This window comes from Nyctereutes procyonoides, unplaced genomic scaffold, assembly GCF_905146905.1.
Source record: "Nyctereutes procyonoides isolate TBG_1078 unplaced genomic scaffold, NYPRO_anot_genome, whole genome shotgun sequence".
Taxonomy (NCBI): Eukaryota; Metazoa; Chordata; class Mammalia; order Carnivora; family Canidae; genus Nyctereutes; species Nyctereutes procyonoides.
Window position 1 is genome coordinate 50,888,985 of NW_026575020.1, and position 21,778 is coordinate 50,910,762.

The window sequence follows — 21,778 nt, forward strand, 5'->3', positions numbered from 1 at the left end:
ATTCACAATGGTGGGGATATGGATTTATTTTCTGTGTTTTCCTACATCCACCTACATTTTTTCATGTTTATCTTATGCATTTTCCATAGTTGCTTTGACAATAAAAAAAAAAAAAGACCTACATACACATACTCAACACTTGAAAGACCACACACACAAATTGTTAAAGCCGATATTCCAAACCCTAGACATGAGGGTATGTACCCTCTCTTTCTTTTTTTTTTAAATTTTTTTATTTATTTATGATAGTCACAGAGAGAGAGAGAGAGAGGCGCAGAGACATAGGCAGAGGGAGAAGCAGGCTCCATGCACCGGGAGCCCGATGTGGGATTCGATCCTGCGTCTCCAGGATCGCGCCCTGGGCCAAAGGCAGGCACCAAACCGCTGCGCCACCCAGGGATCCCTTTTTTTTTTATTTTAATTGTACCCTCTCTTTCAAAAGTAACATGACAAAATAAAATAACATGACAGTATCATTGACATTACTCAAAATGTTTTCTATATTCTTTGTATCTTGTGGCATATTCCTGAAATGCCTACAGCAGTGACTAACTTTGGTTGTCTGAAGTTGTTTGCTGTTATTGTTAGTTCTGGAAAAAGTCAAGTTGCAGGCATCTTATGGCAGGGTTACCTGACCTAAGCAGCTGCCATCCACTTTAACAGAGAATGAACGGAGACTTTAGTTTAGGCTCATTACATCTAAGGGAGCTAATGTGCCACAGACAACACAGATGAAATGGTCATCATCATCATCATCGTGTTAAGAGCCATGGTAATGGGGGTCTGGATGAATAAAGCATTTTCAGAATGTGATTGTCTCACCCACACAAAATACGTAAGGTCTTCCAGAGCATGACAGAAGAGTGATTTGCTAAATAATAATTCAGCTGCTCTGGAAGTATGAATGAAAAAAAAATGTTCCCACTTATTACTGTTGGTTTTAACATATTTGATGGAAAACAAAGATCATAGTAATGGACACAGTAAGTACTTAGATGATTCCTGAATAAATGGCTGCATGATTTTGTTGTACATGTACATATAAATATATGCATATTTGCAGACCCACAAAGTTACCTCCCTTACCCAGAGGTCTTCCTCAACTACTTATTGCACAGTAAATGCAAGAACTAAACCATTTAAATGCTCTGAGAAGCTAAAATAGATGTCAGAAATCCATATCCTGAAGCTTTTTTACCCAAAAAAGGAAACTGGCCAAAAAGCAAGGTAACTCCAAATTTGGCATCTGCTCATACTATTTCAAAAATATATAGCCACCTTAAGCCCTTTAGATTACATTTGCTTTCACTTCACATATATTTTAAAGCAACCTTGGTTATATAATTTCTCAGTACAGTGCAGATTAGAATCAACAAATTAGACAGAGCATGGTGACAGCCTGATATATTTGGCAGAAGCAAAAATGAGAAGTGAAGGCTGTCATTGGTGAAGAAGAGAGAGAAAGCAAACAGACGACTTAAATAACTTAGTTTCTGGTCATTTAATGCTGAAGACATTACTCTTAGCCTACCCGGACAGTCCTCCTCTATTGCAGGTAAAAATGAAATATAGCTCATGTTTATTATAATGATACTGAGTCACTGTGCAAAAGTCGTAGTATACTCAAAAATCCTGTTGCTTTCATTCCACCCTGCATTTACTGACATTTATTCAGACTGATGTATTTCTTTGGCTGTGTGCAAGGCAATGGAGGTATAAAGATAAAAAAGACATGGCAGTGGATTCTGAAAAGCTCACTATTGGTCGGTGCAAAAAACATAGGGAGCCATAGCTGTAATAGGACGAGAGGAACAAAACATGCTATACTTGAGAGAGACACAGAGTGTTCCAGGGGCAATCGGATAGAGCTCGAGGATGCATACAGTATATTAGAGAAGATAATTCCCACCACAAAGAAATACCAATTAGTCAGAAAAAGCTCTTCTGCGATATGCTGCATTCCCAGGTATGCCAGAAAAATAAGGCATCATCACTGCACTGTGTGTTACAGTGGTAACAAATGACCAATAAAACCCACTGCTCTAGAAGAAACGGTGTCTGTGTAGGCAGAGACGTGCAGCATTCTTAGAAGCAGCTTCTAATTTATACACACGATTACATGTATATAGACAGATCTGGGAGCCTAACAGGTGTTTTGGGACATAAACTGCATGAAGAGGCAATCCTGTCTTCTGGCACACTCTTAGCATCCTTAACACAACTCAACATCCCTACACGGTAATGCGTCATCCATAGTAAGTAAACCCTCCATTCTAAACTTGCCCATAAATTCTAGTTGGTTTCACTCCTCAGAAACGCTCCAGGAATTTTTTTTTTTCCCTTGCATGATGGATTTTAGCACTTCAGTCACAGGCTGCCTTATACTGTCATTTGGCCATTTGATTTCACTTGTGCATTGCTTGTCTTCTCAATGAGAGATTGTGAATTCTCAGAGGGAAGGAATGGTTTCACCCAGGGCTCTTAAGCCTCCCATATCACCCAGCAAACAGTTCAGGTACAAAGTATTTACTCGACAAATACATTTATTAAATTTCATATGAACATTAAATCTTACCAGTAAGGGAAGTGAAACTGCCAAGGCTGCTGTCCCATTGGCAAGATTACGTTCAGCGCCTTAAAATACCATAGCCCATGGCTGGTCCTCATTGCCGCAGATTGCAGACTCATCCTGCCTGCCCTTTAAATTCATCTGACATTGATTTATTATTTATTGCTATTAATTATTACTGTGAAGATTAGTAAGGGGTTCTTAATAGCCAGCAGTTGCAAATGACAGGAGATTTTCATTTCTCATCACTGCAAAATCGGACGGCCTATATGGTTGATGGAAGTCTGAAAATATATCTAATTGCTAGAGATATTTATATAAGTGCAAAGGAAAGATTTGTGCTGCTGGTGGAGGAATCACCTTCTGCGTCACACAACCATTCATAATCTGACTGCAGATCTAGATTGTGACTAATATTTGGCTCTAATGTTATAGGTGGTTACTGTGGAGGGAACCAGTAAGAGCACAACTGTCATTTCCTTGGAAAAATTTAATCCACAGATGGATCCCAACACCCAACTGCATTGGTGGCCAAAACTAATGGGGATTTTTGCTAAATAAGGACTGATTCAGCCAAAAAAGAGAGATTCTGACTAGAGAAATCTGTATCATGCATCACTCCCAAAAGTACTGAATGCTTTGGAACACTAGAATTTTCCTAATAGGGGCATAATGAAAAGTCACTTATTAATTAAAAGGCACATTTCATTTTTTTTCCCCTTTATAACACGAAGCAGTGGACTTAATCAATGTTGTCATGCATTTACAAAGTTTCATTTACTTGCAAAACCTAATCCTTCATGTTTCCTAATTGAGCTAAGTAATTTAGGCAAAACTTCTATCCAGGCTGAGAAGCTGCTTATTGCCATAACCAATATTTCTCTAACTCTCTACTTCAAGAAATAAGCATTGCTGCATATCAGCCCATGGTGGGTAGGAGGGATGTTGATAAGAAAGATTAGGATATATATATTTATCTGCCCCCTGCCATAACTAAATTGACACGACCAACCATCATCTTGTAACTTTTCTTTTCTTTAAAGATTTAAAGATTCTTCTATTATATGAAACTATTTCGGCCTATGGCGCATTCCGCTTATTTAGAGCAAAACATTACAATAAAACAATTTCGATCCACCTCTCCAGAGAAACGGCAGCCCTTTCTGGATGACTGATTTTCAAAAAGAGCTCGTTACCTGGAAATAAGAACGCCGCCTCTCTGAATTCACGTGGGCTGGAAAATTCTTAGCCATCTACAGATGCACGGATTGATTCATCATAAAAGAAGAGAACATAAAGTGATGAATTTCCTCTTTCCATTTAGGCCCAATATGTGTTAAGGGATTAAACGGACCTCTCCCACCTGTTTCTGAGAAGAAATCCATGCAGAAACACATTTCAGAAGAAGCCCACTGGGGCAGAGTGAGATGTTACTCATTCTCCTTCCTTTGACTACGTAGAATTAGCGTGGCTGTCTCCACGTTTTTAGGTCTGGGCTACAGCCTGGGTTGCTATCCATCCATCTATCTTGCAGGGTCAACTCAAGTTGTCCAAAAGTGATGCATTCCTTAATAACCATTAAAGAAGACAGACTTCCTCCCCAACCCCCCCTCCCTCCCCAGGCCCCTGTAAGTGTGAGGCATTATTCCCACATACGGGGTTTTAAAAGGCAAGACGGCTACAGGGCTCGGCGTGCTGCATAATCTCAGCAAGTGCAACAGAAGAGCAATACGTCTGGCTCTCCGAGCGGACTCACCGCATGCACAACTTGCTCGACACTTAATTTCAGGCTCTCGCTCAGCGCGCTCGCTAGGGCAGGGTTCAGCACGCATCTGCAAAACCCAGCGCATCTCACCAGCACCTCCTAGGGGCCATGTGAGGCTATGGGGCTAGGAAGCGGGTACCCGCGCAGACCTTTCCTTCAGTTGTGGGTTTCACCTCCCCTACACACACACACACACACACACACACACACACACACACACACCACCCCAGTCTGTGCCGCCCCGAATACGAGCCAGATTGGCCTAAGCAGCTTGGCCACTCCAGGCCGCCTTTCAGGGGTTTGCACAAACTGCACGAAAAGACGCATTTGCTCGCTTGGGGGGAAATAAGCATTACACACACACACAGGAATCTCCAACTCTGCGTGGAGGAAGACTCCTAAACCACCCTGCGTCCCTTCAGAGCAGAAGCTGGGTTATGACACCACCGCACTCAGAGGTATATGCACGCACTGCACTTGCACACGACAGACACACACGGACACACACGCATCGATCCGCAAAGCTGCGGGCTCCAGACGCAGGCGACATGGGTTTTCGGAAAAGGGTCTGCATGCTCTTGCCTGGTTGCTGGGAATGAGGGCTGGGAGGCGCTGATGCGAGGGCAGAGCTGAGTGTCTGTAGGAGTGGCTGTTCCAGAGAACTCATTACTCTAATTGCTCTGGTTTTAGATCAGGAGAGCGCTGCCGGGCGGTGGTGGAGCAAGAGCCCGAGGGCGGACAGTGCGAGAAGGGGAACGAGTCGTTCACCCTTCAGGGAAGTCTGGGCGCTACGTGAGGGATTCCGCCGACAGCCCCGAGCCGGCGAGGGCGCCAAGCGGCTCCGCGGTTGCAACAGTTGTGCGCGTCTGCATCCAGCCCGGGGCTGCGCGCCGCTCCCGGGTCCCGGGTGGGTCCCTTCCCCCCGCCCCCACCCCCACCCCCACCCCCCGCAGTGGGGTCGCGCTGCTCCTCCGCGCACCGCAGGTTCTGCGGGGAGGGGGGAGGAGGGCGCGGGGCTCTGGGTGCGAGCGAGGGGAGAGGGACGCGCGCCTGGGCTGCAGTGCAAGCCTCCCCGCCTGCAAACGTGTCGAGGGGGGCCCCCGGAGGAGCGCGCACAGCACCGCCGCCCGCCGCGGAGAGGGAAGAGGGAAGTGTAGGGCTCTGGGGGGGAGGGCGGGGGAGGGGGAAGCTTTCTGAAACCGAGGCCAGGCTGCAAAGGGGGCAGCCGCGGAGCTCCCCACCTGCTGCTGTCCCAGCCGGGGCGCGACCTCCTCCTCCTCCTCCTCCTCCTCCTCCTCCTCCCCGACCCGGCTCGGCGGGCGGAGGGGGAGGCAGCCAGCGGCTGCAGGTTCTCCTCGCTGGCAGCGCCGCGGGCCGCGGGTGTAGCGCGGTCCCCTCCCCGCCGCGAGTCCCGGGGCCGGCCGGGCGGCCAGGCGCGCTGCGATTGGCCGACAGGGGCCGGGGGGCGGGGCCAGGCGGGCCGGTATCTCAAAAAGAGCCCAGGATATTGCAGAGCGCACTGGAGCCCTGGCCCTGGCCAGCGCGCAGCCTTCCCCGGCGCCGGCAAGCTGGGTCTTGGGGATCCTGGTTTGCTTTGGCTCCCTCGCTTTCACAAACTGCCGGATCTCACATGCCTCTGTGCCCCCCCACTTCCACTTCATGTCCCCATGCTCCTGCGCCAGCAACAGGTAAGGGCCGCTGTGTGTTTTCTTCCCTCCTTGTCTCCCGCTGCCTGTGTGTCCCGGGGAGTGGACTCGGGCCGCGGGCCGCACCCCTCCCCTGCCCCGCTGCTCCAGGGGTGCCCAGCTGTCACGCCGCTGGAGCGCCTACCCACGCCGCGGAGTCCCAGATCATGCCTATAGAGTTTGTGCGCGCACCAAGAACATCCCCGGAGCTAAAAATACTGAGACATGCTTGGAACAGTTGAGCAATAGAAACAGATTTTCTCTGCAGCATCTGTTTGTGCTCATAACTTCCAGTGCACCACCAGCTGCAGCGAGATACGGAGTTTGGAGACCAGGGGCGAGGGAGCCTGTGTTCGATTCTCGCTCTCTCTAAGGAAGACCAAAAAAAAAAAAAAAAAAAGAAAAAAAAAGAAAAAAAAAAAGAAAAGGCGGGGGTTGGGGAGTGCTCTTAGAAAAGAGCATTGGTCTCAAACCTTTGGCAGACTTGGGACTCAGCACTAGTCTTGATCCTTGGCGTCTTCTTCTTTTTTTTTTTTTTTTTTTCTTTTTCCCCCTTTTGTCATTGCTTCAAGTGTAGCGTCTCGAGTTCCAAACGGAGCGAGCGTCTCAAAGTTGCTTTGCTGGGGAAAGAGAGCGCGAGCCCGAGCTGGATTTGAGCCCGAAGACCGCAAAACTTTCACATCCTATGTCACTCTCTCCCGAGCAACGTATTATTCTTAGTGATGATCGTATTGATGCCTAAGTTGAAGACAGCGTGGTTTCAGGAAAGCACAGAGGTCAAAGAGACTTGATTCTGCAAAGATTGCATCATAACATAGACTCGTCATGACAATAGCAAAAAAAAAAAAAATCGAGATAGGAAATGGGCAGTTTGGTGTCTGTGTCTGGATGAGCCTACCCAGTGGGATGGTAGCTAGGATACGGCTGTGAATCCTGGGGATTTTCATAAACTCAGAATTTACCTGTTAGGAAACAAGGCATTGAAAACGTGTTTTGGGTATGCAAAGAATGCATAGTGCCTTTTCCCCCTTGCTTTCTTTTCCCATTAGTGATCGATAGGCTGTTAGATCTCCTCTCACTAACCACTGCCCTAGATCTGCTGTATCTTACCTGTACACTTGTTAAGCTTTTACCAACTCACTCCCACCCCCACCCCCCAAGTGCTTTATTTATATTTGCCAGTAGCTGGAAAAATCTCAAGGCTCAGGAGTAAAGAGGACGTTACTGCAGGGATGGTGGGAGGGGTCAAAGTTGGGGTCAAGGTCATTTAACTTTGCTTTTAAGCCCTCTCCCTCCTGTTTTGATGGCACTTTCTTTAACGTTATCCGTATCCCGTAGGTATATCAGTACTAAACTCTTGTGAATTGGGCCTCTTTTTTCTTTTTCTTTTTTAAAAAGAACATACAGTATTTCTACTCTCTTCAGAAGCCCCAGTTGTAGAATCTCTGGGTAGCTGGCGAGTCCTTGTATGACTTTTCAGTGGCATGGAAGATTGGCCACATTATTACCTGAACAGATAGACCTTTGCAGGCTTTTTTTTTTTTTTAAATCACCAAATAAGTATATTTCTCAGCATTTGCCACTGCTGAGTGATGCTACATGCACTGTTGAGTATAAATGCTAGAGTGCTCAAATAGATAAATGTGGATCCCTCTGCCCCTTCCCTTCCTTCCCCTCCCCCCTCCCTTCTGTTTACTGAGCTTCTAAGAGGTTGCTTTGCTAGCAGTTGTGCTCACATAGCAACATGTGCCCAGAGCATACTCAGGCTGGTCTATATGGCGTCAGCTGGGGAATAACTGCCCTGAACACTCATTAGCAGACCTCTCTGTCAGCCCAGCACACTTTCTTTTACTATCCTCATTTGCTATCCTTAGTTAGAAACTTTCTTATTCACTGCACACCATGACCATATTATGAGGCACATTTATTCTCATCTATTCGTCATAATGATATTTTTCTAGTTTTTTTATACTCCAAGTTGGGAATATTTCCTATACGGTAAAAATGACTTCTTTCCACTCATTTATACGTGTTATCTCCTTGACCTTGAATTTTATCTATAGCACTCTCTCTCTTTAACATCTACCTAAGATTGAAATGGCTGAACTATTTTTTTCCATTGCTTATGCTTAATTTTGGCTCAGCCTATAAATAGTCTTAACATGAACAGCACCACATGTAGCCTCTCAATTTCCCAGAAATACTTTCTACCTCATTGGTGAGAGCCCGGGTAAAATGATTATTTGTATCTATTAAATTGACATCAGGCCCTTAAATATTTTGGCTGAGAGGGGAATTTACACATTGTTCCTCAAATCAAATATGGATTCTCCTGAACTGCACCCATCAAGGAGTCAGATCACTTCGTGTTCTCATCATTCTTCATCAGATGTCTCTGAAAAAATTATTTCGAATATATGCCTAAAATAAAGTTGCACGAAAGCCCTATTCCTAATGGAAGTTTTTTCCCAGATGCTCACGAATCGGTGTTTTTTAGTGAGAGAAAAGCAGGCAAGGAAGTTTTCTGCTTGCCTAAAGCCACTTGGGCATGTGGGCAGGTCAGTAAGGAGGGCCTTCTTCATAATGAAATGTTGAGACAATCACCCGAGCAAACTGTGGCAGGTTCCAGATTTTTGCAATGTAATCAGCTCCCCAAAACTCTAAAATACACATACCGTGTGTGCACACATATACACACATAAATCTGTTTTGGAGCATATCTATTTGAAGTGACAAAAGCTTCCATTTTGCCAGAAAAATCTTTTTTCCCCCCTTTCCAGGCAGAATGGTAAAATTTGTAAATGATGCTGCGCATGTGGAACAAATTCTGTCATTAACAGTGGAAATAAGACAATAATAGTCGTTCAATACAGGCTACTTTCAAAGTTCCAAATGCAGAAAGCTATTGGTAGGAAGCTGGTATCGTGTGTTTTGTGGAATTCGAACTAATGTCCTAGGGTCAAGATTTTTGGAGGGTCGTAATTCAGTCTTTAGATTTCATATGGTTGTTATGCTTTAATCTGGAAAGAGTGCAGAAATAAGTCAGAAGAAATTTGAAACTGTCTACTCATGGTCCCTAATGGTAACTCAGATGGAAGGATTGTTTTGAATCATGAAAAGGGAATTTCTTGGTGTCAGCTTATAATATACGATTCTGAAGTCATCCAGACCTCAAGGATTCAAGCACTATTTAAATGAGGCCTCCTCTTCTCCCCCTTTTTTTGGAAAGTACACCTGCATCTGATGTTGTATTGTTATCTCTCTCTGGTTTTGCGTAGAAATCCTTGGCAATATCAATATGAGCCCAGTAATCTGAAATCACTGTTGAAAAAATTCTTTCCATGTCCAGGATCTAGAACCCTGAGGAATAGGAGTCTTATTTCTTTTGTCCAAGAACAAACTTCATAGGGAAGCAGACAAAACATTGAAGCAGGTGGAAGACTAGGAAGGCACAGTAACTTCTTTTTATAAAGTAATTCAAAGGCACTTTCAAATCGGGCATCATTTACGTGTCAAAAGCTGCCAAAATGTAACACACATTGCAATTTTCACAGATGACTAATCTCAGGAAAAATGTGTTGGGGCACATTCTTGCATAATAACTTGGATAAGGAGAGAGAAGTGAAAAGACTGTAACAAGGCATTTTCAAAGACAATGCACCTTGCCTCTCTTGAAAGGGGGGGGGTGCGCAAAAACAAGATAAATGACTCGCTTTATTTGTTGGCAGGTGGCTCGGCTGAAATTGGTTCTGTTAACTACTTAATCTCTATGCGGTTGGGGGGGGTGGAGAAAGAAAAAGTGGCGTCCTCATAATCAGGGCTTCAGTGACTTTCTGCTCCTTCCCATCTGTTTTCCATTGCCCCCCCCCCCCGCCCCACCTTCCTTTCCTACAGGAGATCGATTGGGTTGTTTGACAAGTGGAGAGTCACTTCTGGGTTTTCAGTTCTATGCCGGGGTTCATTTTGTTCATTTCTATTTGATAGAGGAGACACTTTGGACTTTATCTTAGACACTTTTGTTAGTCAAGGAAAAAAAAATAATTTCTTGGGAGTGAAGATGGGAAGTTCAAGGTGATAGATCGTTTTTATCTGGGTTAGGATGAGGCTAGAGGAGAAGACTGAAAACGATTATTGGTTCACGTTAGGTAAAGGTGAGTGCCTTCTCCATGGGAACCTAGAGCAAACAGCAGCACTGGAAGTGAAAGTGAGCCGACTGACAATCGTGATCCACTCCTACCAAGTTGTCCCTGTTTGGGAAAACACGGAATTGGACCCACATGAAATGAGTTCCTGCCTTATCTCAATTCGCTAAAGACCTGGTCCTTTGGCACAAAGGTGCTTACTTCCCAGCCTTGTCATTACACATGGCAGTCCCATCTCCGGAGAATTTCAGGACTCATTGCTAGGCAACAGACTCGCTCTTTATCCCCCAGAGCAAACCCACGCCTTCGAGTCGGAATCACTTGCAGTAACAGAGATGTTATCGGGCATTTCTGCAAAGTGGCTGCTAGCGCCGTGCGAAGTGATGGAGCAAGCCCAAACAGTCTCCAGAAATTGGGACCGATTTCAGATCACTCTAAGGGCTGTCTGCTCAGTTGTTGTTGTTGTTGTTTTAATGATTAAAAAAAAATGATTGTTTAATCATTTAAACAAAATAGTCTGTGCCTTCTGATTTCCACCGTGTCCTCGAGGGCTCCGCTCTATTCTCCCCCAATGCACCTGCAGCTCAGTTAATATTAATATTCTGCGTTTATACGAACGGTCCCTCTGGACGTGTCTGAGTTCCCAAAGCCTCGTGACAAACCTTGGCCTTGCTCAGCCAGTCTCCCTTCTGCTTGACGACCTGGGGCCCTAGCCAGCAGAGTAGGCACGAGAGAGGATAAGAGGGGTTTCTCTGGAAAATAGAATCGCCTGGATTGCTGGAAAACAAAAACAAAAACAAACAGGGGGAAAAGAACCTGACATTTTGATTGAAAGACTGTCCCAAACTCTTCCACGTTCGATGACTTGATGCTTTTAAGTACAATAAAAGATACAGTTCAGGGGACAGAGCAGTTAAGAGCACCTTCTAATTCAGCGCAGGGTGTACGTCCGCTAGGAAATGCCCCCCTAGAGAGCAGAACCCCAACCCCTTGCCGATGCCTTCTTTTCGGATGAATAACGTCTTGTCTCGTTGTTTCCAGGTCATGTCCTCCCCTGGATGTCAGCTGAGTTACTGAGGTGGCTCTGCATGTCCGGAGACAGACCTTGGTAGAACCCCCAGGCTCCTGGAGGCCCGCCGTCTCTCCTTCTTCTTTGGCGTGTGTGTCCTCACCGAGCATTCAAAACTGTTTCTCCAAAGGGTCTTGCAAAAACTCAGACTGTTTTCCAAAGCAGAAGCACTGGCGTCCACAGCAGGAGCGATGGGCAGTGTGCGGACCAACCGCTACAGCATCGTCTCTTCCGAAGAGGACGGGATGAAGTTGGCCACCATGGCGGTTGCCAATGGCTTTGGGAACGGGAAGAGTAAGGTCCACACCCGACAGCAGTGCAGGAGCCGCTTTGTGAAGAAAGACGGCCACTGCAACGTCCAGTTCATCAACGTGGGGGAGAAGGGACAGCGGTACCTCGCAGACATCTTTACCACATGCGTGGACATTCGCTGGCGGTGGATGCTGGTCATCTTCTGCCTGGCGTTCGTGCTCTCCTGGCTGTTCTTTGGCTGTGTGTTTTGGTTGATAGCTCTGCTCCATGGCGATCTGGATGCATCTAAAGAGAGCAAGGCTTGCGTGTCCGAGGTCAACAGCTTCACGGCGGCCTTCCTCTTCTCCATCGAGACCCAGACGACCATAGGCTACGGCTTCCGCTGTGTCACCGACGAATGCCCGGTTGCCGTGTTCATGGTGGTCTTCCAGTCCATCGTGGGCTGCATCATCGATGCCTTCATCATCGGCGCGGTCATGGCGAAGATGGCCAAGCCAAAGAAGAGGAACGAGACTCTGGTCTTCAGTCACAACGCTGTGATCGCCATGAGAGATGGCAAGCTGTGTTTGATGTGGCGGGTGGGCAACCTTCGGAAGAGCCACTTGGTGGAGGCCCACGTGAGAGCCCAGCTGCTCAAATCCCGAATCACTTCCGAGGGGGAGTACATCCCCCTGGATCAAATAGATATCAACGTTGGGTTCGACAGCGGGATTGACCGGATATTTCTGGTGTCCCCCATCACCATAGTCCACGAGATAGATGAAGACAGTCCTTTATATGACTTGAGTAAACAGGACATCGACAATGCAGACTTTGAGATTGTTGTCATACTGGAGGGCATGGTGGAGGCCACGGCCATGACCACCCAGTGCCGTAGCTCCTATCTGGCGAATGAGATCCTCTGGGGCCACCGCTACGAGCCTGTCCTCTTCGAGGAGAAGCACTACTACAAAGTGGACTACTCAAGGTTCCACAAGACCTACGAAGTGCCCAACACGCCCCTCTGTAGTGCCAGAGACTTAGCCGAAAAGAAATACATCCTCTCAAATGCTAATTCCTTTTGCTACGAAAACGAAGTTGCCCTCACAAGCAAAGAGGAAGATGACAGTGAAAATGGAGTTCCAGAAAGCACGAGTACGGACACGCCCCCTGACCTAGACCTTCACAACCAGGCAAGCGTACCTCTAGAGCCCAGGCCCTTAAGGCGAGAGTCGGAGATCTGACTGCTTCCTCCTCTGGAATATTGACTTTCAACTAACAGTCTGTTGGTCAAAGGCCCCAAGCAGTTATTCAGACGACGGTACTGGTGAAGAGGTGGGTCAAGGCACGTGGCCACAAGGGACCGAGGCGAGGACGGTGGCGTCGAAGAAAGGACTGTAAGCTCGGAGATTTAACCTTAGAGCACTCAACACGCCTCCTCTCCCCCCTCCCCCACCCCATGACCCGATGGCACATACATGTGGTAGAATAAGTTATGGGGTTTTTCTGTTTCGTTTTGTGTGTTTTACAAAACTTGAACTCGCAGGCCAGCCTCGGTTGGGTATTTGACGAATCCAGAATGCTTCTCCTTAGGGAACAAGAATGTTTTTAATGGCATAACAAAGGCAAGACTCTGCCTTAATTTTTTTTTGAAAAGCTGCTAACTACATGAACACAAATTGTATTTTTGTTGCCGTGTAGTTCTTCTTTCGTGTAATTTAAAAGTCAGTGTTGAACTTTGTTGAAAGCTCATGATATGTGCTTCAAAGTGGCAAGTATTTGGCTATTAAGCTGCCAAAACGAGAGCCTGATTTTTTGAGGCCAGTAATTTGTTTGCTAGAATTGATTTTCTCTCTCTCTCTCTCTCTCTCTCTCTCTCTCTCTCTTTCTCTCTCTCTCTCTCTTTGGTTACATAAGGGCATTATGTAACACTAGCCAAATGGTAGCCTCTGGGTTTTCTTTTTTTTTTTTTTCTTCCATGATGTTAATGGGTTATCTCAAATTTTAAGTTAGACTACCTAAAATAAATACCAAAGATAATGCACATTTTTGCACAGTGGAGCTTATACTAAAAAGGATAGAAAGCCCCACGGCTGCCTTGAAATCAAGAAACAATAACTTTGAACCTCAGCAAGACCTTGAACTGCCCTCTCCTTTTCTCACCTTATTCAGAAAATAGAACATCCTCTGCAGAGTCTAGTAAGTGTCGTGCTTTTTCAGTTTTGCTCTTTCATGCAACTAGTGTATGATGGGAGGAAGAAGAAAGGGGAAGGAAAATTCACACACACACAATCAAATATCTTTTCTTTCCTGTGAGGTTGGGCTGGCCAGGCCGACGCATAAGGTGAGAGATGGTGACGGGCTCTTAGATTTTTCTGGCTCTCCCCTTTGGGCGCCTTCCAGGGTTTATTCCATAAGATAAGACCTAGGTTGGAGTTAGTTGGCATCCCCAAAAGCTGAGCCATCCAACATGAAATAGATAAGTTTAAACCCTTGCAGCTGAATTCATTGGCCCAACTGTCAGGACATTTCCAGGCCGACTTCGCCTTTGAGAAGATGCCACGCCTGGCCTCTAGGCTGGTTCTTCCGATCAGCGTGTCTGGAGTGAGTCCTATAGTGTCTGGGAGGCTGCAGATGCCCAAGGGGGAGCTGGTGAGGTGTGGACCGACTGCGTGGACCGGCCACTTTGATATAGCACGTCAGCTCAAGTATTCGGGAGGGAGAGGAAAGTTATTTATTTATTTTTAATGGTAGAGGGTAGGAATGAAAATGTCGCAGTATTCTGGGGTCAACCAGAGCCATACAAGATATAACAGCCACAAGTAGAAGAGATAATGATCTAAAAGGATTATTTCTCCTTTATGTATGCACATTTGGGATTGGATCTGAGCTGATCCTTCTCGCCTATAGAGCCCTAGGCAGGTTACTAAGGACACATTGTTTTCCAGAAGTCTCTCCTGCCTGGCTGCCTGACTTGACTGAAACTTTTTTTTTTTTTTTTTTTTTTTTTTTTACCCTGCTCTAACTCAATAATGGAGCTCTTTTTTTGGTTTAAAGTTCCTTATGTGTGAATTCTGGGGGTTGCTGACTTTTCTTTTTTAATTGGAGTCTCAAAATCAACTCTCTTATGGTATTATAACCCTGTATGCCATTAAAAAACAGCTTGTTCTGGAATCCTGTATTTCGTAAATTGATGTGTGTGATGGTCTCTGGTTCTTGAACAGCCATCTCTGAATGCCGTGCCTGCAATAATATTACAGTTTCTGCTGTTCTCAGCCTTCAGAGTCGATGGGTTTGAAAACTGGTGTTCTTCTCATTGAAACCAAGACAGAGATGTCAAGCAAGCGGATGCTATTTTAAATCCAAATTTAAAGGCAGGTTTGGGAAGTTGTTTTGAGAGTTGGAGGAATTGGGATTGATAGGACAAAAGAATTGACAGAAGAGAGAACAAGTTGGCTGTTGAGGGTGAGAGGTTACTGAGGGCTTCAGCTGCTGCTATTTCGATATTTTGCAAAGGAAAATAATCAAACCAAAGAGTATTCAGTGATATGTAAATTAAATGAAGATGCAGTGGAGCATGGGGTGACCACTGAGAGGGCTCCTCCCAAACACACAGTGCTGCCACTTAAAAAGACTTGAGATATTTGAAAGGGGGTGGGTCTGGGGGCAAGAATGAGGGAGGGAAATATTTCAACTTGTTTCTGAAAAACAGAAAAAAAATCTAAAATTTCTGGTGCACAGGTTTGTTTTTGTTTCTGTTTTTTTTTCCAAGAAAATTTTGCAGAAGCTATGTTTTTAAAGTGTACATTTTATAAAGTTTATCAGATATTTTCATATTTAAAGCCAAATGTAAATAGAAGTCTGTAAAGGAAAAAAAATTGCCATAGAAAGTATAATTTCAGTGCAGCAATTTCAGAGAGCTAGTACCTCTATGCTACCGGTTAGCATGGTTTTAGCAAATATTTACCAGCCTTATAAGGTTCGTATTGCTATGTTCTGTTATTTATTTCAGCATGGACTGTTCATTTGAAAGCTCTTTCTAGTTAGTATTTTAACAATTACAAGCTTTAAATGGCAATTTTTTTTTATTTTTTATTTTTTTTTTGTCAAGAGCCAAGACACAGGTAATGCACAACATTTTTTGTTGCATTTTACCTTCAAAACATTTGTCCTTATTGACTGGGTCTCCTTAATTAGTGCACATACGTCGTTAGAATGAAGTCCGAGGAGACTCGCCGTGAATATCTGGGGTCTGTCCCCAGCTATGTGTTGCTTCTCTATTGCAAGCAAACCCCCGTTGAATTTACTTAAGAATTACTCCCTTTTAAAGAATTTTTGCTCGTATCTGGATGGGCATTATATTTTTGGGAGGAGGCATAGATTCCTGGTTATCCTATTTTTAAATAAAAGATAGACAAAGTGAATTCTATTTTGACTATTGAGAATGGAATAGTTTTCTATCCCTCTAAGAGTATACTTGAATCAGACATTGTAAGGATGTCAATATAGCACTGTAGCCATTTCCAAATTCCTGGAGAAAGTCTGTTTTACCTTTTTTTTTTTTAAAAAAGAAAAAAAACTATTAATGCATTATATCTTCTCTTCACTTCCTTTCTTCCCTATATTGTCTATTTGATGAGCTCTATCCCCCAAATCATGTTACCTTTGCAAATGACAAATGTCAGCTCATGTTTTATAATAAGCCACTCAGTAAAGGCAAAAAGCTTGTTCTGAGGAGCAGAGTGAGCTCTCCTTCACTCTGTCTAATAATGTTAAGGTGAAAAATAAAAGTGTTGCATAGTCACCTCCCCACTCCTGACTAGAATCTCTTTTCTAGTTACGTTGGGTTTCAGCTCTGGGCTCTGGCGAGTTGAACAATCCCGGCCTTTGACAATCGTGATAGTCATTATTTTCCCGTTTGCCGTCTTTTTGTATCTAAAAGTCTTCCTATTGTACTGCACAAACCATGGATTGTACATATTTTTATATATTATGTCTTATTTTATTATTTCTAAATAAAAAATTAAAAACTGAAGACAAATTGGTGCAAGAATCTGCGGGCTTCCTGTATGGTTACTGTAGCATCGCTGAGATGCAAAGCAAATGCTCCCAAACAACAGGACCTAAGTGCTGAGAGTTGGGATGAATAAAGCCATAGAAATTGCCTGAACAGGGAGGTGTGGTGTGGTGGCAGATTAGCTTAATCCAAGTTAGAGGAAGTCAAGCTCATATTTTGTTTTTGGATGGAGTGGCGTAGGTAGACGGAGGGTAGAAAACAAGCAAGCAAACAAAACTGATCATAAAAAACATATGATAAGCTTTAGATTTTGAGTCTCTGTTTAATGATAATAGTCATCCTTTATGGAGCCCAATCTATGTGTAGGGTCCCGCCTGATATGTTATCTCAACCCACCCACCCCCACCCGATTAGGATATTATTCTCCTTGTACTGTGAGTCGGGAGTTGGTAAAAGTGGAGGGTCAGATGGTAAATATGTTTGGCTCTGCAGAACAGAGAGTCTGTCTCAACTGTGCCCTTGTAGTGCAAAAGCAATCACTGATAATATGAAAACAAATGGTGTGGCTGTGTTTCAACAAAACTTTACTTATAACGGGGCACCTGGGTGGCTCAGTGGTTGAGCGCCTGCCTTTGGCTCAGGTCGTGATCCCGGGGTCCTGGGATCGAGTCCCACATCAGGTTCCCCATGGGGAACCTACTTCTCCCTCTGCCCATGTCTCTGCCTCTCTCTGTGTGTCTCTCATGAATAAATAAACAAAACCTTTTAAAAAAAACAAACAATTTTACTTATAACTATAGGTGATGGGCCAGTTGGGGCCATCTGTTATAGAAGAAACAAGCCAGGTTTAAAGCTAATGAACCACAGACGTGGTATTCAAATTCAAATGCATCTATCTGCCTCTACACTTAGTTTAATCCACTAAACTATAGTTTCAGGAAGCAGAGTTACTAGGGATATGCAATCTCAGAGAAAATGCCACTTCTAGCAGATTTGGAATAACTTCACTTTTTTCATGATTGGAAATACTGAGAAAATCTGCATTCTGAAATATGGGTTGCATCTTAACGCATTTTCTTTAACAAAACTCCTGTGGCACTTGTTGTGTTTCCAGCATGGCTCTGGATTCCTCGTATGAATTAAGTAATTTAATCTTAACAGCAACTCAGTGGAGTAGACACTGCTATTCTCCTCAGTTAAGAAATGGGGAACCAGGACCAGAGAGGTTGAGTGCCTTGTGCAAGCACACACAGCAAGCAGGGATTAGAACTGAGATTTAAAATGAGGCCAGTTAGCACTGGGTTGTGATTTTTTTTTTAAAGATTTTATTTATTTATTTGAGAGAGAGAGAGAGAGAGAGAGAGCACAAGCAGCAGGAGTGGCAGATGGAGAAGGAGAAACAGACTCCTTGCTAAGCAGGAAGCCTGATGTGGGGCTCAATCCCAGGAACCAAAGTGCAGGAACCAAAGGCAGAAGGTTAACCAACTGAGCCACCCAGGCACCCCTGGGCTGTGCTTTTTATCAATACTCTGCTTTCCATTTAGAAGCATTCTTGGTAAAAGCCCATCATTTACCCCATGGCTTCTTAGTTTTTATTTTCCTCCATGATGAAAATGCATTCTTCTTCTTCACACGGGACACATCAGGCCAGGATTTCCACCTCCTTCAAAACCTGCTCCTCCATTTCTCATCCAGTTCTTAAAGAGAGGGAACAACTCACAAAAGGTAGACTGGACAAATTTAAGCACTGATTGTGGGATTTGGGTAAATTTCAAACTTCAGATTAATTTCAATTAGCTGAGAATTGCTTAGTCCTGTCTCCAGGTGCAACCACAAAGCTCCTTTACTAACCAGGTCACAGGCCCCCTACCACGTCATACACTTCGGCTCTCTTCCCACTGTAGGGAGCCAAAGGTGTAACAGGATCTCCTTGGGGATTGGTCCTACTGAGCAAAATATATAATTGTACCTCCAGGCAGTGAGTTGAATGCTATATGGGCCTCTCCTCTACTTAAAAAAAAAGAAAGTTATTAAATATATATGCAAAAAGAAAAAGTAGAGGTGGGATCTCAGAGTCCTGCTTAGGCTTCTTTTCAGTCACAGTGGGACAAAACCTCCAGATACTGGCCTTCTGAAGCGGCAGCCCAGATCACACCTGCGAAGAATCAAAAACAAATTTCCCACTCGAAGTTTCCATCTTATAACTGGCAGAACAGATTAAGTCCATCAGTTTTCCTTCCCAAATTTCATAAACAAATACCTAAATAAATGAAGGCTAACTCTACCCACGTTAAGTGAAGAACCAAGTCCATGATCAGCATATTTCAAGAAGCCAGAGCCCTTTTTTTTTTTTTTTTAAATTTTCAAAAGAGTTCAGGTCAAGGACTCTAGGGAACCTGATGATTTGAGCCACTATAGAAGGATTGTGAACACGACTTTAAAAATTGCATGAGTACAAGGTAATATGTGCAAAGCACCAGTGCAATAATACTCTCACAGTGCCTGCTTCTGGAGTAGGGTGACCAACTGTCCTGGTTTGGCCGGGACAGAGGGGTTTCCCCCGATGCAGGGCTCACAGTGCTAAAACTGGGAACGTTCTGGGCGAGCCGGGATGAGTCAGTCCCCTGGTTTGGAAGCAAGAGGAGTGTTGGGGAAAGAAAGGAGAGAGACGGTTTAAGAAGAACGTGGAAGGGGAGGAGTTTAAAATTCAGCACAGGAGTGTTATTAACTAATAAGAATAATAATGATGAATAATTACATCTAAGTGGTTTTTTTCTAAATAACTGAAAGTTGTTGCCTCCAGGGCATCCATTGTTTGGGAGCAATGGTTCTCTAAAATATTACACAATTCCCTGCTTATTTAAAAAAAGTGGTATGTGTTATTTAATGTTTCCTTGTGTCACACAAGCTAATAGGTGTCCCTCTGCCTGGTGGGACGTGCTTATGAATTTTACCCATTAGGTCATCAGCTGCTGTTTCGTCCATTGCCACAGTCCCCTAGCATCATTTAGATCTTTGCTTCCCATCTGCTGTGCCCAGGAAATAAAGAATCCATTCTAAGGACTATATGACTAATATCAGAATGCCAAGCAAATCGGGAAAGGTACAGATGAGACACAAAAGTCTGGCTTGAATGGAGGGATTTTATGGTGACTGTACTCATTTTCAGACTCCCCCCTCACCCCCCGAATTTCTGAGAGGTTGAAGCTGTTAAGGGGTTTGGCTTCTAAAAAATCCTATTCAACTTGACCAAATATTTATGGGGGAATTATTATACGGTGCTGGTTATTCAGAGTTTTCTATAGGGACTTTGTCTTCATTAGATGATGGTTTAGGAAATGAGCAGTACAAATGTATATTCATTTTGCCTTGCAACTGAGACAAATAGCTGATTTTTTTTAAGGATTTTATTTATTTATTCATGAGACACACACACACATACACACAGAGAGAGAGAGAGAGAGAGAGAGAGAGAGGCAGAGACACAGGAGGAGGGAGAAGCAGGCTCCATGCCGGGAGCCCGACGTGGAACTCGATCCCAGGTCTCCAGGATCACACCTTGGGCCGAAGCGGCACTAAATCGCTGAGCCACTGGGGCTGCCCAATAGCTGAGCTTTAGATAAAAGAAATGTATGTATAAAACAATAGCTGCCAGTTATGTAGTGCTGATGATGCACTAGGTGCTACACAAAGATACAGTGCTTGCCCTCCACATGCAGGAATCTTCACTCCACTAATTTTTTCAGGGTTGTTGCCATAGATTCAAATACTTTTACAACACCTTATTGCTAATTGCGTAAGTTGGTTTTGTAAAAACTTTGCTGCCAAGGATGCTGTTCTTTCACTTCGTGCTGAATGACCACCCTGACCCCAGTCTCTGCTGAGATTAGGTCTGTGGAATCATCTACCTTAGCACCCTCCCAGGCCTGACACATGGGCAGAAGAACATCCCTTGGGCAAGTGTCCTGGTTCACTCCTGGTTAACAAAGGAATGAACCAGTTCTCACACTGTGTAGTTTTATTTGGCTTTTGTTTTTCAAATTTTTGCTGATGTGCTTCTACATCTAAAGTCCTAGGTAAGCCACTTTTTCTTTGATCCCACAGAGTATTCCACTAAATAGTATGTAAGAGTTTCTTTTAAAATATATAAATAGCTGCATTAGGTATTCAGACACAGACCCATAACAGCAGATTATTTACCAATAGTGAAATTTCAGAGGCAAGTGTGTACATATCCCTGACAAAATACTCTTGGCAAAATGCAGTCTCAGATGGCAGCCATTCATACAAAAACGAGGGAAAGTCAAATCAACAATTCAGAGATTTTCTTCGGGCCTTTCATAAGCTCTTTGGTGGCCAAAAGATTAACAACACTCCTCCCTGCCTTTTCCAGTATCAGCCAAAAGTTGCAGCCTGCATCACTTGGGCACATTCAGTCAATGAGGCAGCTGAATTAGATACCCCAGGGTTGCCATAGAAACTGAAAGAAGCACCGAAGCACCTTCTCCTGCATACTCTTTAATTTCATCTGAGTGACTTATTCAAGAACCAAAAATAAAAAGTGCACAAGGATGTAATTATTTAAAAAGCTGTGTTCGATTATAAATACAGTATGTACTTTGGCCTCAGTCTACAGCTTGCTCCTCCCTTCTATTTCGAGACATTTGAACTATTCAAACCAGAGTCTTCATTGAAGGTTTAATTGAAGCGAGCCCAAATTTGCCAAGATAAGGGGAATGAGGCTTTCTTCTGAATTTCTACCTTTTCCCAGCTCGTACCCGGCAGCTGAATGCGAAGTCTTTTAAAAGAGGGTCCGGTTCTAGTGTGTGTTTGTTCCTATTAGGCCACCTGGACTCACCAGGGCCTGCTAAAATTGCTCTGCCTTGAGGCATTTGCTGGTCTAAAACATTCTATCGGTTTATGATCATTTTGTAGGTTAATAAAAAGAAGTGGACAGGAGAATGCCAAAAAAGCAATTAGGGAAGAAGCTAGCTAACAAAATTCTTCTTCTTCTTCTTCTTCTTCTTCTTCTTCTTCTTCTTCTTCTTCTTCTTCTTCTTCTTCTTCTTCTTCTTTTTAAAACTTTTTTATCCTGTTGCTACTTGCAATAAACAGCTCCTTTCACAATGAAGAGGTGGAGAAGGGAGACACAGCACCTTAACTCTAGTCCTATTGCAATATTCACCCAGGAGAAAGGGTCAGAACTACAGAGGCAGCCCCTGTTCTCGAGCCCTTCTGATGGGCTGATGGATTAAAAGTGCTGGAAGAAAAAGTTACCTCTTTCTTCTCCCTTCTCTCCT

At 44.2% G+C, this 21,778-nt stretch overlaps 1 protein-coding gene across 1 annotated transcript; it reads left to right on the plus strand.

The window, feature by feature from the left end:
• Nucleotides 1–5,867: 5,867 nt before the first annotated feature.
• On the plus strand, nucleotides 5,868–16,482 carry KCNJ2 (potassium inwardly rectifying channel subfamily J member 2). Its single transcript, XM_055336905.1, has 2 exons — nucleotides 5,868–6,022; nucleotides 11,203–16,482. Exon 2 carries the CDS (start codon nucleotides 11,422–11,424, stop codon nucleotides 12,703–12,705), a length of 1,284 nt encoding a protein of 427 aa, XP_055192880.1. The 5' UTR covers nucleotides 5,868–6,022; nucleotides 11,203–11,421; the 3' UTR covers nucleotides 12,706–16,482.
• The last annotated feature ends 5,296 nt before the right edge of the window (nucleotides 16,483–21,778 follow it).